At 45.6% G+C, this 18321-nt stretch overlaps 1 protein-coding gene across 1 annotated transcript; it reads left to right on the top strand.

The window, feature by feature from the left end:
- Positions 1-131: 131 nt before the first annotated feature.
- LOC118772816 (E3 ubiquitin-protein ligase RNF31-like) lies at positions 132-17775 on the top strand. Its single transcript, XM_036521438.1, has 24 exons — positions 132-479; positions 1930-2131; positions 2554-2700; positions 3016-3171; positions 3751-3825; positions 4022-4181; positions 4994-5143; positions 5396-5552; positions 5773-5918; positions 7044-7195; positions 8615-8848; positions 9042-9356; positions 9709-9894; positions 10421-10627; positions 11137-11310; positions 12037-12135; positions 12740-12829; positions 13151-13265; positions 14031-14143; positions 14606-14719; positions 15107-15161; positions 15448-15538; positions 15817-15982; positions 16582-17775. The coding sequence occupies exons 2-24, from the start codon at positions 1934-1936 to the stop codon at positions 16630-16632; spliced, it is 3351 nt and encodes a 1116-aa protein (XP_036377331.1). The 5' UTR covers positions 132-479; positions 1930-1933; the 3' UTR covers positions 16633-17775.
- Positions 17776-18321: the final 546 nt, after the last annotated feature.

Genomic DNA, 18321 nt, shown 5'->3' with positions numbered 1-18321 from the left:
ACTTCATAACGAAAGAAAGGGGGAATTCCAGGATGAGTAAAAGACCAGGTAATATAATTTGGCCGATGGGAATTGTCCCTTTAAGAAAAAACTGTTTCATGTTTGGTCGCCATTTTGGCTCTGATATCCAAGTTCACAACAAGGCAAATGAAAGTCAATGAGATTTTGACACAACATGGTAATCAGTGAGAGGTAGTTTCAGCATGCAGCCAAAGTGCAACAGCTCTTGGTAGCCACGAAATCGAAACTCAAAACAGACATATAGCTGATATATCTTAACTAGCTAGCTTCCGTGTGAAAGAAATTCCGGGGCACTTGACATACGTTGTCTTTACCACTGAAATAGACAGATAGTTAATGGCAATAGTGGAGTAGGACCAGTAGGAATAGGTAAATTACATAGGTAAAAGTAATTTAGCAAGCCAGTTACAGGAATTTGAAGAAGCCCCGACAAATGAAAAGAGGTGGAAACAAATAAGGTAACGTAGTCAACCACCCTGTAACCTGCTTTCGATATCAGCTTCTTGACATGATCAAGGTGCAGTTCATATTGATTTGAAAACCTTTGCTTCGTCTTGGTTCGGTAAACCAGCTAGGTTGTTAGCTAACAAAGGTATAATAACTTTATCATAGCAGTGTGCTTGCTTGACTACTTGCTGTCTTGCCTTGCTAGCTAGGTAAGTGACTTGCAGTCTCGTTTCCTCCTGTTATTAGCTAAGATCGCTAGCTAGCTACCTATTGCATTGCGCCTCTGTACTAGAAGTTACTTCGCTTTGAGTTACAACCTTCATTGAGACAGTATGTTGAATCGTTTCCATTATTTTATTCACGTTTCACTGCCCATTTAGTTTGATTTGTAAGACTGAATTGAACGGAAAATTGAAAGGCGGATATAAAGCCTGCTCAAGTAAACAAATGCATTCCTAAACTGAACATTTGGAACAGGGTTCAGTGATACTCTATAAAGTGTTCTGAGTTCACAATACTTTTCTTTACAGTGATAGTTTTGTGTGTCAACAACTTGTATCTGAATGAGAATATTGTGCATAGACCATTTTTCTTCTGACTTGAGAGATTTGTGTTTTTGTGTCCAAAGTGTTACCTGTGATAAATAGTGTTGTGTTTCTGGTTATGTTGATGGCTGTGTTGCGTCTCGGCAGTGTTACTTGTTACTGAGAGTGTTATGTTTCTGCTGTTTTATATGGATGACCTGGTTGTGCGTCAAAAGTGTTGCCTGGTGTCGCAGGTATTGTGTTGTATTTCTACATTGAATAACATGACGTTATCGTCATTTTGCACACGCTCTTATCCAGCGTGACTTACATAGGCTCCGATTTTACATATTGTCCATTTATGCAGCTGGATATTTACTGCAGCAGTTAAATACTTTTCCCAAGCGTCAAGCAGCTGTGCCCCAGTGGGGAACTGAACCTGCAACTTTTCGATTACAATCCCTCCATACCAGTACACCACACTATCATCACATACAGGTTTATGTGGATGACTTTGCTGTATGTGGACAGTCTTATCTGAGTGACATTTTTGTGGCTGATATTACTGTGTGTCAATAGGGCTAGCTCATGCTGGGTGGAGCACTTGTGTAGCCACATTGCTCACATTCCCTGACAGGCTCTGAAGCCATGGGTATACCCCACACTGTATGAGTCTTTACTTCTGATCCCAGACCTGCAGTTTGATCACCCCAAGCAGGATCCCAGCGGGGATCGAACCTGCAACCTTTCGGTTACGAGTCCTGCTCCTTAACCACTATGCTACACTGCCGCCATGAACATGGTGCATAATGACAGTAATTATAGTCAGTAGATCTCGTACATATGAATTTCACCGCCCCTCCAAGTGTGGTACCCTGTAATCCCAGTGAGTGTGTATATTATGGTGTATTTAAACCCTTTCTGTGTGTCTGCTCAGGTCAATGGCCAGTATTTCAGCCCAGCTGGAGGAGGTGAGGGGCAGGGCAGAAGCCTGCCTGTCATCCACAGGCTCCGCCCAGGAAGCAAAGTCTCATGTTCAGGCAATGGCGGACATCCCCCTCCCCATCTCTGCCAAATATCAACACATTCCCGTGGAAACCATGGTGAGAGAAAACAGCACTGGGGGCAACAGGGAGGAGGTGAGGCCACTGAACCTTCTCACAGCTGATTCAGATCTGTGGACAGTACATCTGGAAGTGCTTCCATCTGTAAAAAGTTCTAGATGGAAGAGTTGAGTCGAAATGTGATTTCCAGGTTACCTCCACGCTTTAATATTGCCATCCAGTCACTTGATTTTTTTTAGCTTACTCATTTTTTTTTTTTAATCTCATGTCTGTCTACCCTTTTTTCCATCCCTTTCATTATGATCACACCCTCTGTCCTTCCCCCTCCCGCTCAAACTTCATGGCCCCCCCCTATCCCTACCACACCCCTGTGTCCATCTCCTTTCTCCACCTCTATCTGCCCTGTCCACTTTTTACTTCTTTCAACTTTTCCCTCCTTTCTCTGCCTCCACTTGATGCTTCTCTCTCCCCCTCTTCTCCCCTGGTCCCTCTATCAGAGTGTGAACACCTTGCAGAAGCTGCTTACAGCACTTAACATCCTGGAGAAATATGGCTGTAACCTGACCAACCCCAACAGGCCAAAGTACTGGCGCAGTGTCAAGCACAATAACCCTGTGTTCAGGACCACTGTGGATGCCATCAAGGTGAGAGAGGATAAACCCAGGCTCATTACATTTTGAATTCGTAAAAATTTCTAGCAAAGGGATGTCATGGGATATGTAGTTTTAATAGATACTAGTAATACATAGTAATATTGGTAGTCAATTCAGTTTGGCTAAAAATGGATGTAGAGTACACTCCTTCACTGATCCTCACTCAAGAGAAAATAAAAATAAAAAGGAGACAGTTGAGAAAACTTTAAAAGTTTAATTGCCGCTGATAATATCTTTTCTGTTGTCCTCTACCCCAGCACAGAGATAATGTGCTGAAATACCTCTCACCGATGCGTTCTCTTTCAGGGGGGGCGGGATGTATTGTGTTTGTATGGCTATACCAATCAGCAGCCAGATGGCCTCAGCTTCCCCGATGATGTCACAGATCCAGATGTTGCAAAGGTTTCCAAAGTGGCTGTGGAGGTCATGAGCCTGAGGATTGAATTAGACATGTTTATAAAGGTAAAACGTATTCACCAATCTTAGTACAGGATATTGTGAAAAAACTTGATTATCCATGGTGGTCATAAAGTCCCAGCCTATGTGGTTGAAAAGTATAGACTTCTTTCAGATTTACACATACGTGTTAATACTCTACTTTTCAATTTCAGTTTTAACCCAGGGGGAACAAAAAGTATTCATTCTGGGACATGTGAAATGAGTAAAATACTTCTCTAAGGAATATATCAGGACTGTAAGTCCACCTTGCATATAATTCATTTTTGGTTTTAGACCTTTTATGAGACATGACAATCATTTTCAAATAGTTTTCATTCAGTTACAGATCTGCAGGGTACACAGAATCAGACCAGACAGCTGAGAATTTTGCTGAAATCAATATGTTTCATTAAGTAAATCTTCATTTCCAAACAACAGAGGTTTATCTGATTTCTAAAGATATTTGAGGAAAACCATCATGTTTTTGTCTGATGATTAATTATTCAGAACCTGAACAATTTTTGCATTTTGCATTTTGTGTCCTGTGGAAATTAGCAGTCAGTGTGACAAGCAGTGTGTATGTGTGTGTTTATGTTTTTACAGGATACTCATCCACACCCAGAATTCTTTGAGAGAATCATTCACTCTCACAGCCAGAAGGGGGCACCATTTGACCAGGTTTGCACGCAGTTGTTGTAAATCTTTGTTTCTGCCTTCCATCCCCTTCCTATGCTGTTTCCCTTTTGTGAACCGCGCCCCTCCCATTATCTCTCCATAGAATGAATGAGGGTTATTTGTCGCAGTTCACTGTTGTTCTCCTGACACTGACAGTGGACCTGTGGTTAGTTTTCTCACTGTTGTGCTGGTTCTGCAGGGAGACTTCAAGCTCCCCTCCAAGTCAGAGGCTCTTAATCCCAGCGCGGGACAGCAGGAGGAGGTGGAGACCCAGATTGTTGTCTCTCCATCCCTCCCAGACAAACCTGCTCAGAGTCCAGGGCCGATACACCCTTCCCTCAGCCCCACCAGTCTCATGGGTAAGGCAGCTGCCCACTTGTCTATCTGTGTTCATCTTCCCTCTCCCTCTCCCCCCCTCCCTCTCTCTCTCCCTCTCATCCTCTCTGCTGTCTCTCTGCTGTCAGTGTAAATAAACTGCAGAAGGATTCAAGGATCCAGATCGGCTTCATTAGTCTGACGGACGCTCTGCAGTGTTGCCAAAGCTTTTTAGCCCATGATAATATAGGACCAAACCTCCCACCCGCCCTCCATCAGTGTAAAACATGACCATGGAAATGGGAATGAATGTAAAACAAAAGGATATGGTAATGAAAATATATGAAAATAATATTGTCAAACAGAATGAAAAACAAAAACTAAATGTAAAAACAGATCTTAAGAAATAAATATAGAATATATTCAAATATATTCACAAAAATAAGTGACATTATAGCACAGTATAACCACAGGCAGTGTCTACACTGTCTACACATTGTCCCACAGCAATCTTAGCCTCCGCTCCCAGCAGGGTGCATAGCATCTCATGGCTTGGCAGCAGCAGATATTGTGCCACCACGTGAGTTTGGGGAAGCGTACGTCCCATATCTGGCAGTATTTGGAACTGGACAGCTAGAAATACTCCTCTTGTGTCGACTTCTCCAAACTCACAGCGGCCCCATGGCCTGTTTCCCTTGATCGGCCTTCTATTTTTAAGGTTGCCTGTTTCAGCAGGAAGGCTGCAGTGGCTGAGTCTGCTTTGTTAAAATGTGTGCTTGTCTGAGATCCTACACTGTAATGAGGTGTTGCACTATGGTGTAATATCTGGCTGTCTGTCTGTCTCTGATTCTCTCAGGAGTGACCTGCAGTGTGTGTGGTGGTGATCCCTCTCTCCTCTGTCCTCCCTGTGGTTCGACCCTTTTCTGCGAGACGTGTGATTTCATCTACCACCGCCATCCCGACAGAACCAGTCACAGACGAGAGCACATACAGGCCCCGAAACCGGGTAAGCAGTTGCCCCCCCCCCGTCGCGATTTTCCCACAGTCTTGTGGGCATCAGTCAGACAGCATCAGTGGCTGCACTAACCCCACTGTGAGTTAGCCTTAGTCTCAGCCTGTGCCAGGGCACTGTAAGAGAATACAGCAGAAAGGAAAGCTTTCAGCTTTTGATGCAGTGGTTTGAGGTTCAATAATCTGTGCTGGTGCCATTATCCATTTTCCTCCTGCTACATCCATCTCTCCTTATCTCCTCCTGAAGACTGCACCATCTGTGGCAGTAACCCAGCGTCGGCCCACTGCCCCACATGCGTCCAGCAGCTGTGTCTGCATTGTGACAGACTGTATCACTCTCATCCGGACCGGAAGGACCACCACAGGGTCTTCACGACACCCGCTGTACCTCAGCCGCCCATCAGGTGGGAGTCAGGTTAGGAGACCATAGAGAGTGATAAGGACACCTAGATGCAGAAGATGATAATAGGGATACCTTTAATTTAAGCTTCACAAAAGCCTACATATTATGCCATCTCTCTATTAGTACAGCATAGATGCACTATTTATGTATATAGCAAGCTGGAATGCCTCAATGCTAAGGCTGTTCCCTTCCCCTAATTCCATTTTGGCTTTTTCCTTCAGCCGCTCCCTCTCCACATGGCAGTGTGCCACCTGCACGACCATAAATGAGGTGAAGGCAGTGCTGTGCTCCAGCTGTGAACGCCCGCGCCTGATCTCTGCTGCCCCTGCTGTCCAGGAGGAACCAGCGCAGCCTGCTACCATCACAGGTAAAGGGGTGCGGGGGATTTTTTTTTTGGGGGGGGGGCTCTCACACCAGAGAAGAGAGACTAAATTGACATCTTTTGTTCCAGTTTACAGTCTCACTCTGTATCGACCCAGACATTAATCCGCACAGGCTTGCATCACACCAGACCATCTCTGATTTGGACTCAGAGTGGTTTCATTACTAAGCACAGCACCTTCTGGGAAATACAGCCAGACAGACGTTACCACACATCAATAAAGGGTATATTGAAAACAATGGTCAATTATTCTCTCTTCCAATGGTGTCAGGCTCAACAGAAGAAGTCAGACCACTGACTAGAAAAACTTGGCATGGGCCTAACTCTGTGAGAAAGCACCCTCTAATGATGTTTCACAAAGACTTGCCACAATTCTTACTTCCAACTTCCAAGAAATGTGGCAAAAATCTAGATCAAACCTGCTGCAAGGGTTCTTACCAGCGCTAACAAGAGGTCTCACATTACACTGGTCTTGGCCTCCTTATACCAACCTCTGCTGGCTTTTAGAGTAGATTTTAAAATACTATTAATTACTTTTAAAGTACTTCCAGGCCATGCCGCTGAACCCCGTTACTGAGCTACTGGTGCTTTTTCTATAATACGTAAGTGCTGAGGTTCACTCAGAAGGGCCTCCTGGTTGCTGGTGTGTGATTGGTCCTTCCCAGCACAGCCTTTAAGCTCTGGAATGCTCTACTGGAAAGAATCAAAAGGGTAACCTCTGTGTTGAAGTTTAAATCATTTCTGTAAATCGCACTCATTAATTTTGACTTTGATTTTGATTTTTGGATTATCTTTCACTTTTTATCATAATGTAAAAGATGAACATAAAAAGGAATATAAGGAAATCCCAGATCAGAGATGGGCAAGTGTGACTAGATTGGTAAAATGTCAGTATGCCTCTATAAATGGGTGCATATATCACTCTCTCTCCTTTTCGCTGTCTGTCTCTCTCTCCCTCTTTCTCTCCCTATCCTCTCTCTCTGTCTCTCTCTCTCTCTCTCTTTCCCGCTTTCTCCGCTCTCTTGTCTCTCTCTCTCTCTCTCTCTCTCTCTCTCTCTCTCTCTCTCTCTCTCTCTCTCTCCCACACCTCTCTCTCTCTCTCTCTCTCAGAGTGGCAGTGTAAGAGCTGCACGGTGATGAACGCGGGCAGCAGTGTCCTGTGTGAGGTGTGTGAACGTCCCCGCCTGGCCACACGCCCCCCAGCAGCGCCCGTGTGTTCTGCCCCGTCCACACCCAAGGCAGACAGGGGTGCTGACGTGCAGGTGCGTGCCTGTCTGGGTAATCCTACCCGTTTCGTCTCAGGTAACACACAGTACACTCCTTTTAATTAACTGTGCGCTGACGGGATAGCCCACAAGGGTGGGCGTGAATCAGGAGATCAAAGAGACAGCGGTAAGGAGCAAGACATACAGTGCCAAGTTTGCCGTTTGGATTCCCTTGGCGATGCTGTTGTACCCTTGGGCAAGGTACTTAAACCTGAACTGCCTCAGTGAATATCCAGCTGAATAAATGGATAGCATGTTAAAATTATAAGCTGTGCAAGTTTCTCTGGATAAGACTTCCTGCTAAGCAGCTGTAATGTGATTTCTCAGCAGTCTTAAACCTGGAAGCAGACAGCTATTCCTCCCCTCTTGCAGCATTCTGGTGTGGTGGTAATTGTATTAGGCCAATCTCTCCGCCTATAGCCTGCTGTTTTGTATCCCAGGAGGGCCACTGCTACTGTACCCATCAGCACGGTTTTGAAGCTGAATTGCTTCATAAACTTTCAGCTGTATAACTGGAACCTATACATATACACACACACACACACATACACACACATATATGTATATATATATAGCTGTAAAGCTATGCAGTACTTGCAGTACATAGCTATTCAGCTATATAGCAGCTGCATAGCTGTATACCTGGACATCATGTAATATAAGCTGTGCTGCTCTGTCTGGATAAGGGTGTCTAAGCAGTTGAATAATGCAGTGTAATAAAGTCTGGCTGACAGAGTTGGTATCTCTGTGTCGGCATTAAGCTGACTCCTTTTGAGGTGGTGTGTGAACGTGTGTTCTTTGAATATGACATGTACACACCCCTTTTTAAGTATATAATAAATGGAATGAGAACATGCTGTTGGATATTAGCGCACGTACACTAGGTAGTGCTGCATGAAAAATGTTTTATTGTGATGTTTTGATCCTGCTGGAACTTTGTGTAGCCAAAAAAAGCCATCAAAACTATGAAAGAAAACAAATGGAATTATGTGGTGACCAAAAAAACCTATAAACAAATCAAAACTATCTTATATTTTGAATTCTTCAAAATGGCTGTTTTTTTTTTTAATTAAAGATTTTTTGGGAAGAAACTCATGCATAGGTATCAACTATTTATATTTATCTATCTCTCTTGGTATGCATCTTTCCCATGATCTTAATCAGGTGTGTCGAAACTTTTGACTGGTGTTGTAAATGCAATGTGATGAATGGAAGGAGAAGATAAAATTGGAAAGAGCAGCATGAGCGCTCTAGATAATAATTCCAACATTTTTTTTATTGTGACGTTTTGCTCCTACTGGGAGTTTTCCAGGTCAGAGCAAAGAAAAAACAGCAGAGCACATCACCCCTGCACTTGAGCATCAAATTAAGCACCTCTTCTTCTCTTCCCTTTGCTAACTCCCTTTCCCTCCGAAGTGGACCTGCCAGTTCTGCACCTACGTCAATGCCTCTCCCTCTGCGACGTGTGAGATGTGCGAGCTGGCACGTTCCGACCTCGTGCCCTCTCCGGCTAGGCTCCCCCCGCCGTTGTCTGCGACGGATTTTGTTCCGCCGCTCGTCAGGCCCGAGGTTCCGCCCAGGACGGACCCCGATTTCAATAAGCAGAAACTGATGAAGGACGATGGGCTGAAGCTGATCCAGCTGATCAGAGTGGGTGGAGTTTGAAGTCATTGATAAAAATGTCACGTAGCCGTGATTGTGTTTTATTAACCTCTCTCTCTCGCTCTCTTACTCTCTCTCGCTCTTTCTCTGCCTTCTGTCTCTCTCTCGCTCTCTTTCTCTCTCTCTCTATCGCTCTCTCTCTCCCCTCTGTTGTCCCTCTCTTTCTCCCTCTCTTTCTCAGGAGGGTGAGAAGAATGGGGTGAGCCCGGAGGAGGTGTATGCAGCTCTGTGTGTTTCCAGGGGCAGCAACGTCAGCCCCTGCCATTGGCTGAAGTCTGAGCTGCCCCTCCTCCTGGATGAAATCTGTGCCATGGCGGCCTCTGTTCAAGCGGACTACAAAACGGAGAATTCTGGGTCGCTGGACAACCCGGAGGAACCACAGAACTCGGCCGCCCAGGTGCAGCTGTCGAGGGCAGAGGCCAAACAGGCCTGGCTGGCAGCAGGGGGTGACATTGAGAAAGCTGTGCAGCAGCTGCTGAGGAACAGACGTGCTAAGGTGAGAGCACAGGGTCCCAGGCCAATACAACACCAGCATGGCACAATCCTCTGTCTCCTGTCTCAGCGTGGTTTATGAGTGGGTTTGGCTTGTGGTAGTGCTTCAGTGGTGTTATGCTCACACTCACTGGTCTGGGAGTGTTGTTAGCCTGGTCTGACGCTGTTGCTCATTTAACTTGAATGGATACACTTATGTTCTATTGTGCTGGAAGTCGCTCTGGATAAGAGCGTCTGCAAAATCCTGTAATGTGTATGTTCTCGCGTGGCAGACTGGGTCATGAGTTTGACTGTAAACCCCTTGTCTCCACGCAGGTTAGGTTATGACTCTGAGTGCTTCTTCTCGTCCCTTCCAGGTGCGAGAGCTGTGCTCCCTGGGTTTCAGCGAGGTGGCCAAGTGCGAAGAAGCACTGAGGCTGAGCGGCGGGGAGGTACAGGGGGCCCTGTCCCTCCTCCAGCGCCCCCTGCTGGAACCCTTCCACCAGCGCGTGTGGAGCGATCAGCAAGAGCCCCGCATCGACATCAAAAACCCAGACAAACAGGTGCGAGAGAAAGCCTGTGCTTGCGTGTGTATGTGTTCCAATGAGATTTGATTGTGTAGATTCTAATGCAACCATTTATTGTAAGCAGCTTTTTTATTTGGAATGCCCAGGACCTTGTTAAGAAAGCCCAATTGTGTCATAGAAATACCACCCTCTGCTTCAACCCACCCTTATGGAGACATGCTCTCCTCCCAAATGATGCCAAGTGACAGACTTTACACACCGAAGTCCCCCTGCCAAGCTTGCGCAGACATGACTCAGAGGAAGATGCTTCCTGCACAGCCTTTTACAGCTAGACAGTGGGGGTGGCTGATGAGTGATTGTGATAGTATATGGCATAGTGGCAATGAGCAGGGCTCGTAACCACAAGGTTGCCGGTTCCCTGCTGGTGCACTGCTGTTGAACCCTTGAACGGCAACACTTGAAACAAGGGCTTTTACCGTCTGAGCCACTTGGGAGCCCCTAAGCAAATACTTAAGGTGGGTGTTGATTTAGTTCATCCCGCATCTTTAAAATCTCTCCTCAGCGGATGTGCCGCAGACTGCTGGCACTGTACGACCTGCCCAGCTGGGGGCGCTGTGAGCTGGCCCTGTCGCTTCTTCAGGAGCCTGATGCCCACTACACCCTGGAGGACGTGGTGCAGGCGGTCAAAGAGTCCCAAGACCGGGACTTTATCAAGAGGATGCTGGCCAAGGAGTGCCCCTGCTGCCTGGATGTCTTTCCCCACAGCAAGGTACCTGTTTGTGTGTGTGTATGTGTGTATGTGTGTATGTGTGTGTGTCTGTGTGTGTGTGTGTGTGTGTGTGTGTGTGTGAGAGAGAGAGAGAGAGAGGATACCTGTGTGTGGTGGACTGTCCCATATTCTTAAATGCAGGTACTGATCTCTGTAAAAAAAAAAAAAAAAAAACTGTGCATTTTTTAACAGAGATCAGTATTTATCCCTATGTTAGGTGCAGTCAGTGATCTCTGATCAGTCTTTAATGTGCATACTGTATTAACCCTTTCCCTGTGTCCCTATTTTAGCTGACACTCTGATCAGTATGCAGTATTAGCCCTTGTATTAGCCTTTCCCGTTTTCCTCTCTGTGTTATTTTAAATCACTGATGTCAGGTCTAAGTCATGTGTGGGTACTGTATTAACCCTTCCCTTTTGTCTTCCTGTGTCAGATACACTCACTGATTTCAGGTCAATAAGTCTGTGTGCATGCTATATTAATCCTTACCCTCTGTCTCCCTGTGTTAGATGCAGTCACTGACCTCCTGTCAGTGCTATGTGTGCTGCGATTGCTTCCAGCAGCACTTCACCGTCGCTGTGAGAGATAAACACATCAGAGATATGGTGTGTGCTGTCTGCGGCGGGCCCGACATCAATGACTCCGAGCACCTGGACAGCCACTTCTCCACCCTCGATATACAGGTACAGAAGGGTGGGGGAGGGGTGAGAGGCAAGGAGGAGGAGAGCGAGGAACAGAGAAGGAGAGGAAGACAAGGAAGAACAGAGGGTGAGAGAGAGGAAGAAAGAAAGAGAGAGAGAACGAGGAAGAGAGAGGGGAGAGTGGGAGGAAAAGAAAGGGAGAGAATGGGAGGAAGAGAACTAGGGAGAGAGAGGGAGAAAGAGAAGGAGGAAGAGAGATGGGGAGAGAGAAGGAAGAAGGGGGGTGAGGGAAGAAGAAAGCAAGGGAGGGGGGGGAGAGAAGAAGGAGGGAGAGGGAGAGAGAAAGACAGAGGAAGAGAGCCAGGATGAGAGAGAGTAAGGAGAAGGAGGTAAATGGCAATGGAAACAGAGGGAGAGGGGGAGAAGGGCCAGGAGGAAGAAATAGATGAATAGTTATAGAGAGAATCAGCAGGACAGAGAACCTCGACAGTTACTTGAAAGCCTATGATATACAGATACTGGGGAAATAAGAAGGGGTAGGGAGATGGGAGGAGATGCAGGAAGTGGGAAGAGAGAAGGGAAGGGCAAGAGACAGACTGCTACTTCTGCAACCACAGTGGGCAGGTACAGAGTGTTAGAGAGATGGAGAGAGAAAGAAGCGAATGAGTGTGTGTGTGTGTGTGTGTGTGTGTGGTTGCATAACATTGTGTTCTACTGTGTGTGTGTATGTGTGTGTGTGTGTGTGTGTGTGTGTGTGTGTGCTTTAAGCTGCGGGACTGCCTGGAACCAGAGGTGTACGAGCTCTTCCACAAGAAGCTGACAGAATACGCCCTCATTAAGGACCCCAAGTTCCTTTGGTGTACCCACGTGAGTGCCAAGCAGAAGCACGCCCCACCCCAGAGGCCCTTCTTTCTCATTGCTGCCCTTCCTCTTCCGTAATCAGATCAGAAAAACAAGGCGACTGTAATGCTTAAAGCTGCTTGTTTTTCTAGCTGTAATGTAGGCCTCATGTTTTTTCAGAACTGATTAAAAAGCTATTTGAAATTGTCTGGAGGTTTTGCACACCAGCACTGATGGCCACAAAAATGTTATCCGCATGGTCTTAGGGTTTACCTCACAGCTTGCTTTTATTGCAGTTTGAGATTGTGCCTTCCTTGAGATTGTGCATTTGCAGAACTTCCGTTATTGAAAAAGGAAGTGATTCACAGCTCTTGAAGCCAGCAGCGTCCTGTCCCACTGCTGAACCCGTGGCATTGTGGTTCAAAATACGTGGGTTTGTGGTTCAAAACCAGTTCACTGGGCTGAGTCACACTGACACAAGTGTCAGGCTGACAGGTCAGCCATCAGACAGGGACTTTTCAAAAGGGCCAACTATTTGCAGAATAAGTCAAACCAGGTTACGTTAATCTCTGTTTGTTCTTTTGGTTTGATCTGCTGACAACTGGGCTGTCTGTGCCTGTCTCCTCCACAGTGCTCCTATGGGTTTATCTACGATGCAGACCAGCTGAAGGTCACCTGCCCTCAGTGCAGAAAGAGCTTCTGTGCCCAATGCAAGAAGCCTGTGAGTATATGGGTTTGGGCCAGCCACTGCTCCTGTCACATGCTACTCTTATAGCCTGCAGGGGGAGCTAGTGCTGTCCGGATTCTCTGCTGTAATGAATTCCCAGTTACTGTGCGTTTGTGTGTTTCTGTCTGTTTGTCTGTCTGTCTCTCTCTATCTCTCTCTCTCCCTCTCTCTTCAGTTATCCTTTCCTGTCCTCTCTCTCTTTTGTGTTGCCTGGATGTGTTGAGAGCGTGAGTTTGTTTCTCTCTCTCTGGCTCAGTGTGGGAGTCATTGGGGAGTCAGTGCAGTGAGTCCTCTCTCTCTCACTCACCCTCACAGTGGGAATCTCAGCACCAGGGCCTCTCGTGCGAGCAGTTCCAGATGTGGAAGAGAGAGAACGACCCGGAGTACCAGAGGCAGGGCCTTGCTGGGTACCTTCGTGACAATGGCATCAGTAAGTCCCCAGGGAGCTGATATCTGTCAAACACACGCAATGCTAACTTCCTTCTCGCTAACACAGGCTGCCTTGAGGCATTGAGGACGTATTGGCTGCACCGTTGTTAGTAGAGTCCCTGCAGCAATTGCAAAGCAAATGCTCAAACTTTCAGTAAAGTCACCCAAAAATATATAGACGGGTGCAAGTCCTCAGAAGCATCCAGACCTCTAGGATAAAACCGTAAATGACACATCAAATTGTGCTGACAAGTTCTTTTTTCTTTGTCTTTGCTTTGCTTGTGTTACAATGACCAATAGAGAGAGAAAGAGAGATGGAACAGTTTAAAGTGAGGATAGGAAGTGAGGAAATAATAATAACAATGACTTACACTAAACTAAAGAGGAAGAGCAACAGGCCTCACATACCAGCCTGTATGCCAGTTCCAGTAAGGGGACGTAAGTGCTGCCATTTATTCTGTCCTATACTCTTTCCTTATTATATACAGAGAGTAATAACTCATGTCCTCAAACAGGTGCTTCAGACCCAACAGGAGGAAGAACTGTTTTATCTCCCAGTCAATTAAGCTGCTCAATCAACAAATTAACTCACAGTCTGAGCAAGCGCAGTCAAGGACCGTGTGCAATGAACACTGTTGGCAATGAGCCATTAAAATTGTAAATGTTGTAGGGGTGTGGTGTTTAACAGAGCAGCTTGTTATGCAAGACAAATTTCAGAGAAATCTGACTGTAAATTATAATCATAATTTCCTTCCCCCCATCTCAGCCTGTCCTAACTGCAGGTTTCAGTATGCTCTGACTAAAGGCGGCTGCATGCACTTCACCTGCTCCCAGTGCAGATACCAGTTCTGCAGCGGCTGCAACAACCCCTTCCACACTGTGAGTGTATGTGTGTGCGTGTCTGTGTGTGTGCAGACGCATCTGTATGTGTGTTGTGTGTGTGTGTGTGTGTGTGTGTGTGTGTGTGTGTGTCTAATGGTATTTTACTAGTTCTGCAGCAGCTGCAACAACCCCTGCCACACTGTGTGTGTGTGTGTGTTTGTGTGTGTGTGTGTCTGTCTAATGGCACATATCTCTGTGCATTTTTTTTGTTGGAGCTGTGCATAATTATGTTAATAGAATTGTCTTGCGCACAGTTGACAAGTGCTGATGTATTTATTTATTTTATTTGTATGTGTACCTGTTATGGAGTTGCCTCCTGTAGAATAGTAATCTCTTACCTTTGCCTCTTCATCCATCTTCCTTTCATTCTCTCTCTTTCTCTCTCTCTCTCTCTCTCTCTCTCCCTTTCTCTGTCTCTCTCTCTCTCTCTCTCTCTCTCTCTCTCTCTCTCTGCTCTAGACGGCCTGTGCGGTTGCCCAGTGCACTGTGACCGGCTTGCATGCCCATCACCCCCGAGACTGCCTGTTCTACATGAGGGACTGGGAGCCGGCCAGGCTGCAGGACCTGCTGCAGGTATGACTGACTCAGAGACAGGATAGAGAGGCAGACAAGTACGTGAGACATTACGTTACATTAAATGCATTTAGCAGATGCTCTTATCCAGAGCAACTTCCAGCACAATAGAACAAAAGCGTATCTGTTCAATTTCAACAAGCAACAGTGTCAGACCAGGCTAACAACACTCACAGACCAGTGAGTGTGAGCATAACACTATTCAAGCCCTACCACAAGTTGAATTGTGCAGTCTGACAGAAGCCAGGTATACTACAATACAACAGTCCTGAGAACACAGAATCAAAATGCATCACAATATCTCACAATAACATCACAAAATCTGTGACGTGAGGTTTTTGTGGTGTTTTAGCAAGAGTCTTTACCCATGTTTTTTCCTGTGTGCAGAGGAACGCTGTGGAGTTCAACACTGACCCGCCCAGTGGCACTGGTGTGGAGGCTGGTACGTGAGCCCTCCTGCTCATCCTGTTTACCACATCATGATTATTATTTCCTCGTTTCTGATCTTCACTTTGCTCTCCTCTCTCTGTTGTACTCTCTCTCTCCCTTCCTCTGTGAGCCCTCTCAGTCTGTCAACTCAAGCCTACTCATTTTACTGGTACCATAAATTTTATTGCCAATATATATTTATCAATATAAAAATCTCCCTCTCTCTCCCTTTCTCTCTCTCCCTTTCTCTCTCTCTCTCTCTCTCTCTCTCTCTCTCTCTGTCTTTCTCTCTGAGACAGGGCGCTGTGGAGTGATGGAACAGAAGGATGGTGGCCAGATAGACTCACCATGTGGAGTTGAAACTCAGCCAGGGCAGGCAGGACTCTGCGAGTGAGTGACCTCGTTTGGCCGTGCCATCCGCCCAGTTTTAGTATGTGTAAATATACTGGTGGCACTCAGACCACAGACATAAGTGTGGGACAACAGCTATTGCATATATTAATAAGTATTACCTCCTCTTAAAACAAGTTATAATTTACCTGCAGATTAGGAGTTTTCTTGTCAAAGTATAATGTGATCGTTCCAATGATGATTTGGGGAATATCTGTGCTTCTCTGTGAAGATAGGTGGTCATTTGATTGAGTCTGTTGTGAACACAACTCTTCCAGGAAGCATTACAGAGAGTACTTGGTCAGCCTCATCAATGACCACTCCCTCGACCCTGCTCCCCTCTTCGACGAGAACGAACTGTTAGTGGCTTGTCGGAGATACCAAGTGGACATGAGGCGGGGGGAGGCAGAAGATGATGGGGCATACCACGGCCGACTGTTGAAGGTAATTCGGTGTTGCCCTAATAAAGCAGTCCTTTTTAATGGAGACTACTGAGTTAGAAAGACGAACGCTGGGGCAGCAGTGTAGCACAGTGGTTAAGGAGCAGGGCTTGTTACTGAAAGGTTGCCAGTTTGATTCCCCACTAAGGCACCGCTGTTGTACCCTTGGGCCAAGGTACCTAACTCACAACTGTTACACAACAATTGCCTCAGCAAATATCCAGCTGTATAAATGGAAAACCTATGTAAGTCGCTCTGGATAAGAGTGTCTGCTAAATGACAATAATGTCATGTCATGTAATGTGAAAAGAGTCAATGTGGTTTGAGTGAGTGAGTTTGAGTGAGTCACCTAGCCTGAAGTGCTTCTGTAAATATCCAAGTGTACAAAAACATACTGTATAAAAAACATTATTATTACATACTTCAAGCAAAGAAATAAGAACAGCCTAACACAGGCTTTGAGCTTTGAAGATCTGAAAGTGGTTTATACTGGGTGCCAGTCGGGACAGGGCTAAAGATATGGACCACACCTGTCACACAACACAGCCAATCCACCATGTTTTACATATATCTTCTGACTGCTCACTTCTGCTCTCTCCACAGAAACTGATGGACGAGGTTCCCCTGGGAGACAAGGTCCCTCGAAAGAAATGAAGAAGAAGGAAAAAAAGAACGATTTTAACCCTTTAAATGAATGTCACTGATCGACTTGTCAATCTGGGTCTGTGATGACCTGCACTCAACCCTGCTGTTACTCCTTTTGGAGCTGAAGTTTAATTTGAGTTTCCCCCCGAACTGACTGAAGCATTAGAATATGAAGCATTCTGGAACACTGAAACAAATGGACACCCTTGCAGCGCTGGTAACCAGAACCAAACCCTTTTTCCTGTGGATGATCAGTGGCCTCTATTCATCTCATCTCACAGGATCACAGAGGCTTTCTTATCAGACACACTGCGTACAAAAACCATTTTCACCCTCTAAAATTTACTAAAAACAGTTGAATTCCTGCCATGTGGAAGATATCACTCGTGCTGTGTGATTTTTAACTTGAATCCTTTGTCCTGTCAAAGGCTTTCTTTGTATGCAGTTTGTTACTGACAATGGTAGTCAGTCCAAGGCCAGAGCATGGAACATTGAGTCTTTTGAATTGTAAGATCTAGATTCTTGTTGATCAGTTATCAGTTATTATCAAGTTATCAGGTCTTTTACACTGGCGTTATGTTTTTCTGTATCATTCTGTATGTCCATGTAACGAGAGCTACAGAAATACGCCCTTTTAACTGACCTCCATCAAAGTTTCACCTTTTGGGATTGCTTGGGGTCTGACTTTCCCAACTGAATTTTTTGCAGTCTTTTAAAGCTCGAGGTGACAGGAAATGGTACCAGGGACTGGATAACTTTTCACAATTATTCTGATCCTCACGGTGCCTCGTCCCAAAACAAGACAATGCCTCTCAGCCCTCCCACTCCTTGACTCCTAATCCACCTTTACCTGTGTCTGTGTACCTCCTCTGAGGTCAGGGCAACACACAGCCCACCTCAATATCACAGCCTTCAGCTGTCTGACTGTTGACATTACCCCCTGCAGAATCATTCATTACGTGTTAAATACATATCAAAGCCGTTTGGTTAATGGACTGTTTTTACAATCCCCTACCCTCACCCTGCTTGATGGGATCAGTCAGCTCTGATTCTACATCAGAAGAGTGATTCCCTTTGGAGATCTAACACCATTCTTTTGTTGTTATTTTTTTACAGCACTGTAAGATATTTTTTCCAGAGGGTTTCCTGAAACCTGACACAGATTGCTTTATATGTGTAATTGTGACATTAAATAACCATTTCTCATGAATCATACCTCGTATTTTTTTCTTTTGTTGGGTGGTGTATGAGCATACCAGGGTGTGGCTAAATGAAAAATGTCTGTCTCTGTGAACCTGGGCATAGGACAGCAGTGTGAGGAAGTGGTAACGAGCAGGGCGCATAACTGAAAGGTTCCTGGTTTGATTCACTGCTGGGGCACTGCTGTTGTGTCCTTGGGCAAGGTACTGAACTGAAAACTGCTTCAGTAAATATCTAGCTGTATAAATGGATAAAATTGCAACCTATGTAAGTTGCTCTGGATAAGAGAATGTGCTAAAAGGCAATAATGTAATGTGATGTAACTTCTGTCAATCTGTTAGGAGACTCCAAACCAAGCCAAGTCTTGGTGCTGTTTTGGTATGAGGTATGCCCCACCAACCCATAACTTGGCATACATGCCAACCAGAGAGGCCAGATACAAGTTTCCTTGAACTGTTCACTTGTATCCATTCAGATTGGGTATGTGAGAAGCAGTGC

The sequence above is a fragment of the Megalops cyprinoides genome, chromosome 2 (genome assembly GCF_013368585.1).
Source record: "Megalops cyprinoides isolate fMegCyp1 chromosome 2, fMegCyp1.pri, whole genome shotgun sequence".
NCBI lineage: Eukaryota > Metazoa > Chordata > Actinopteri > Elopiformes > Megalopidae > Megalops > Megalops cyprinoides.
The sequence above is the reverse complement of the archived record's forward strand: the minus strand, read 5'-3'. Positions and strand labels throughout refer to the sequence as shown.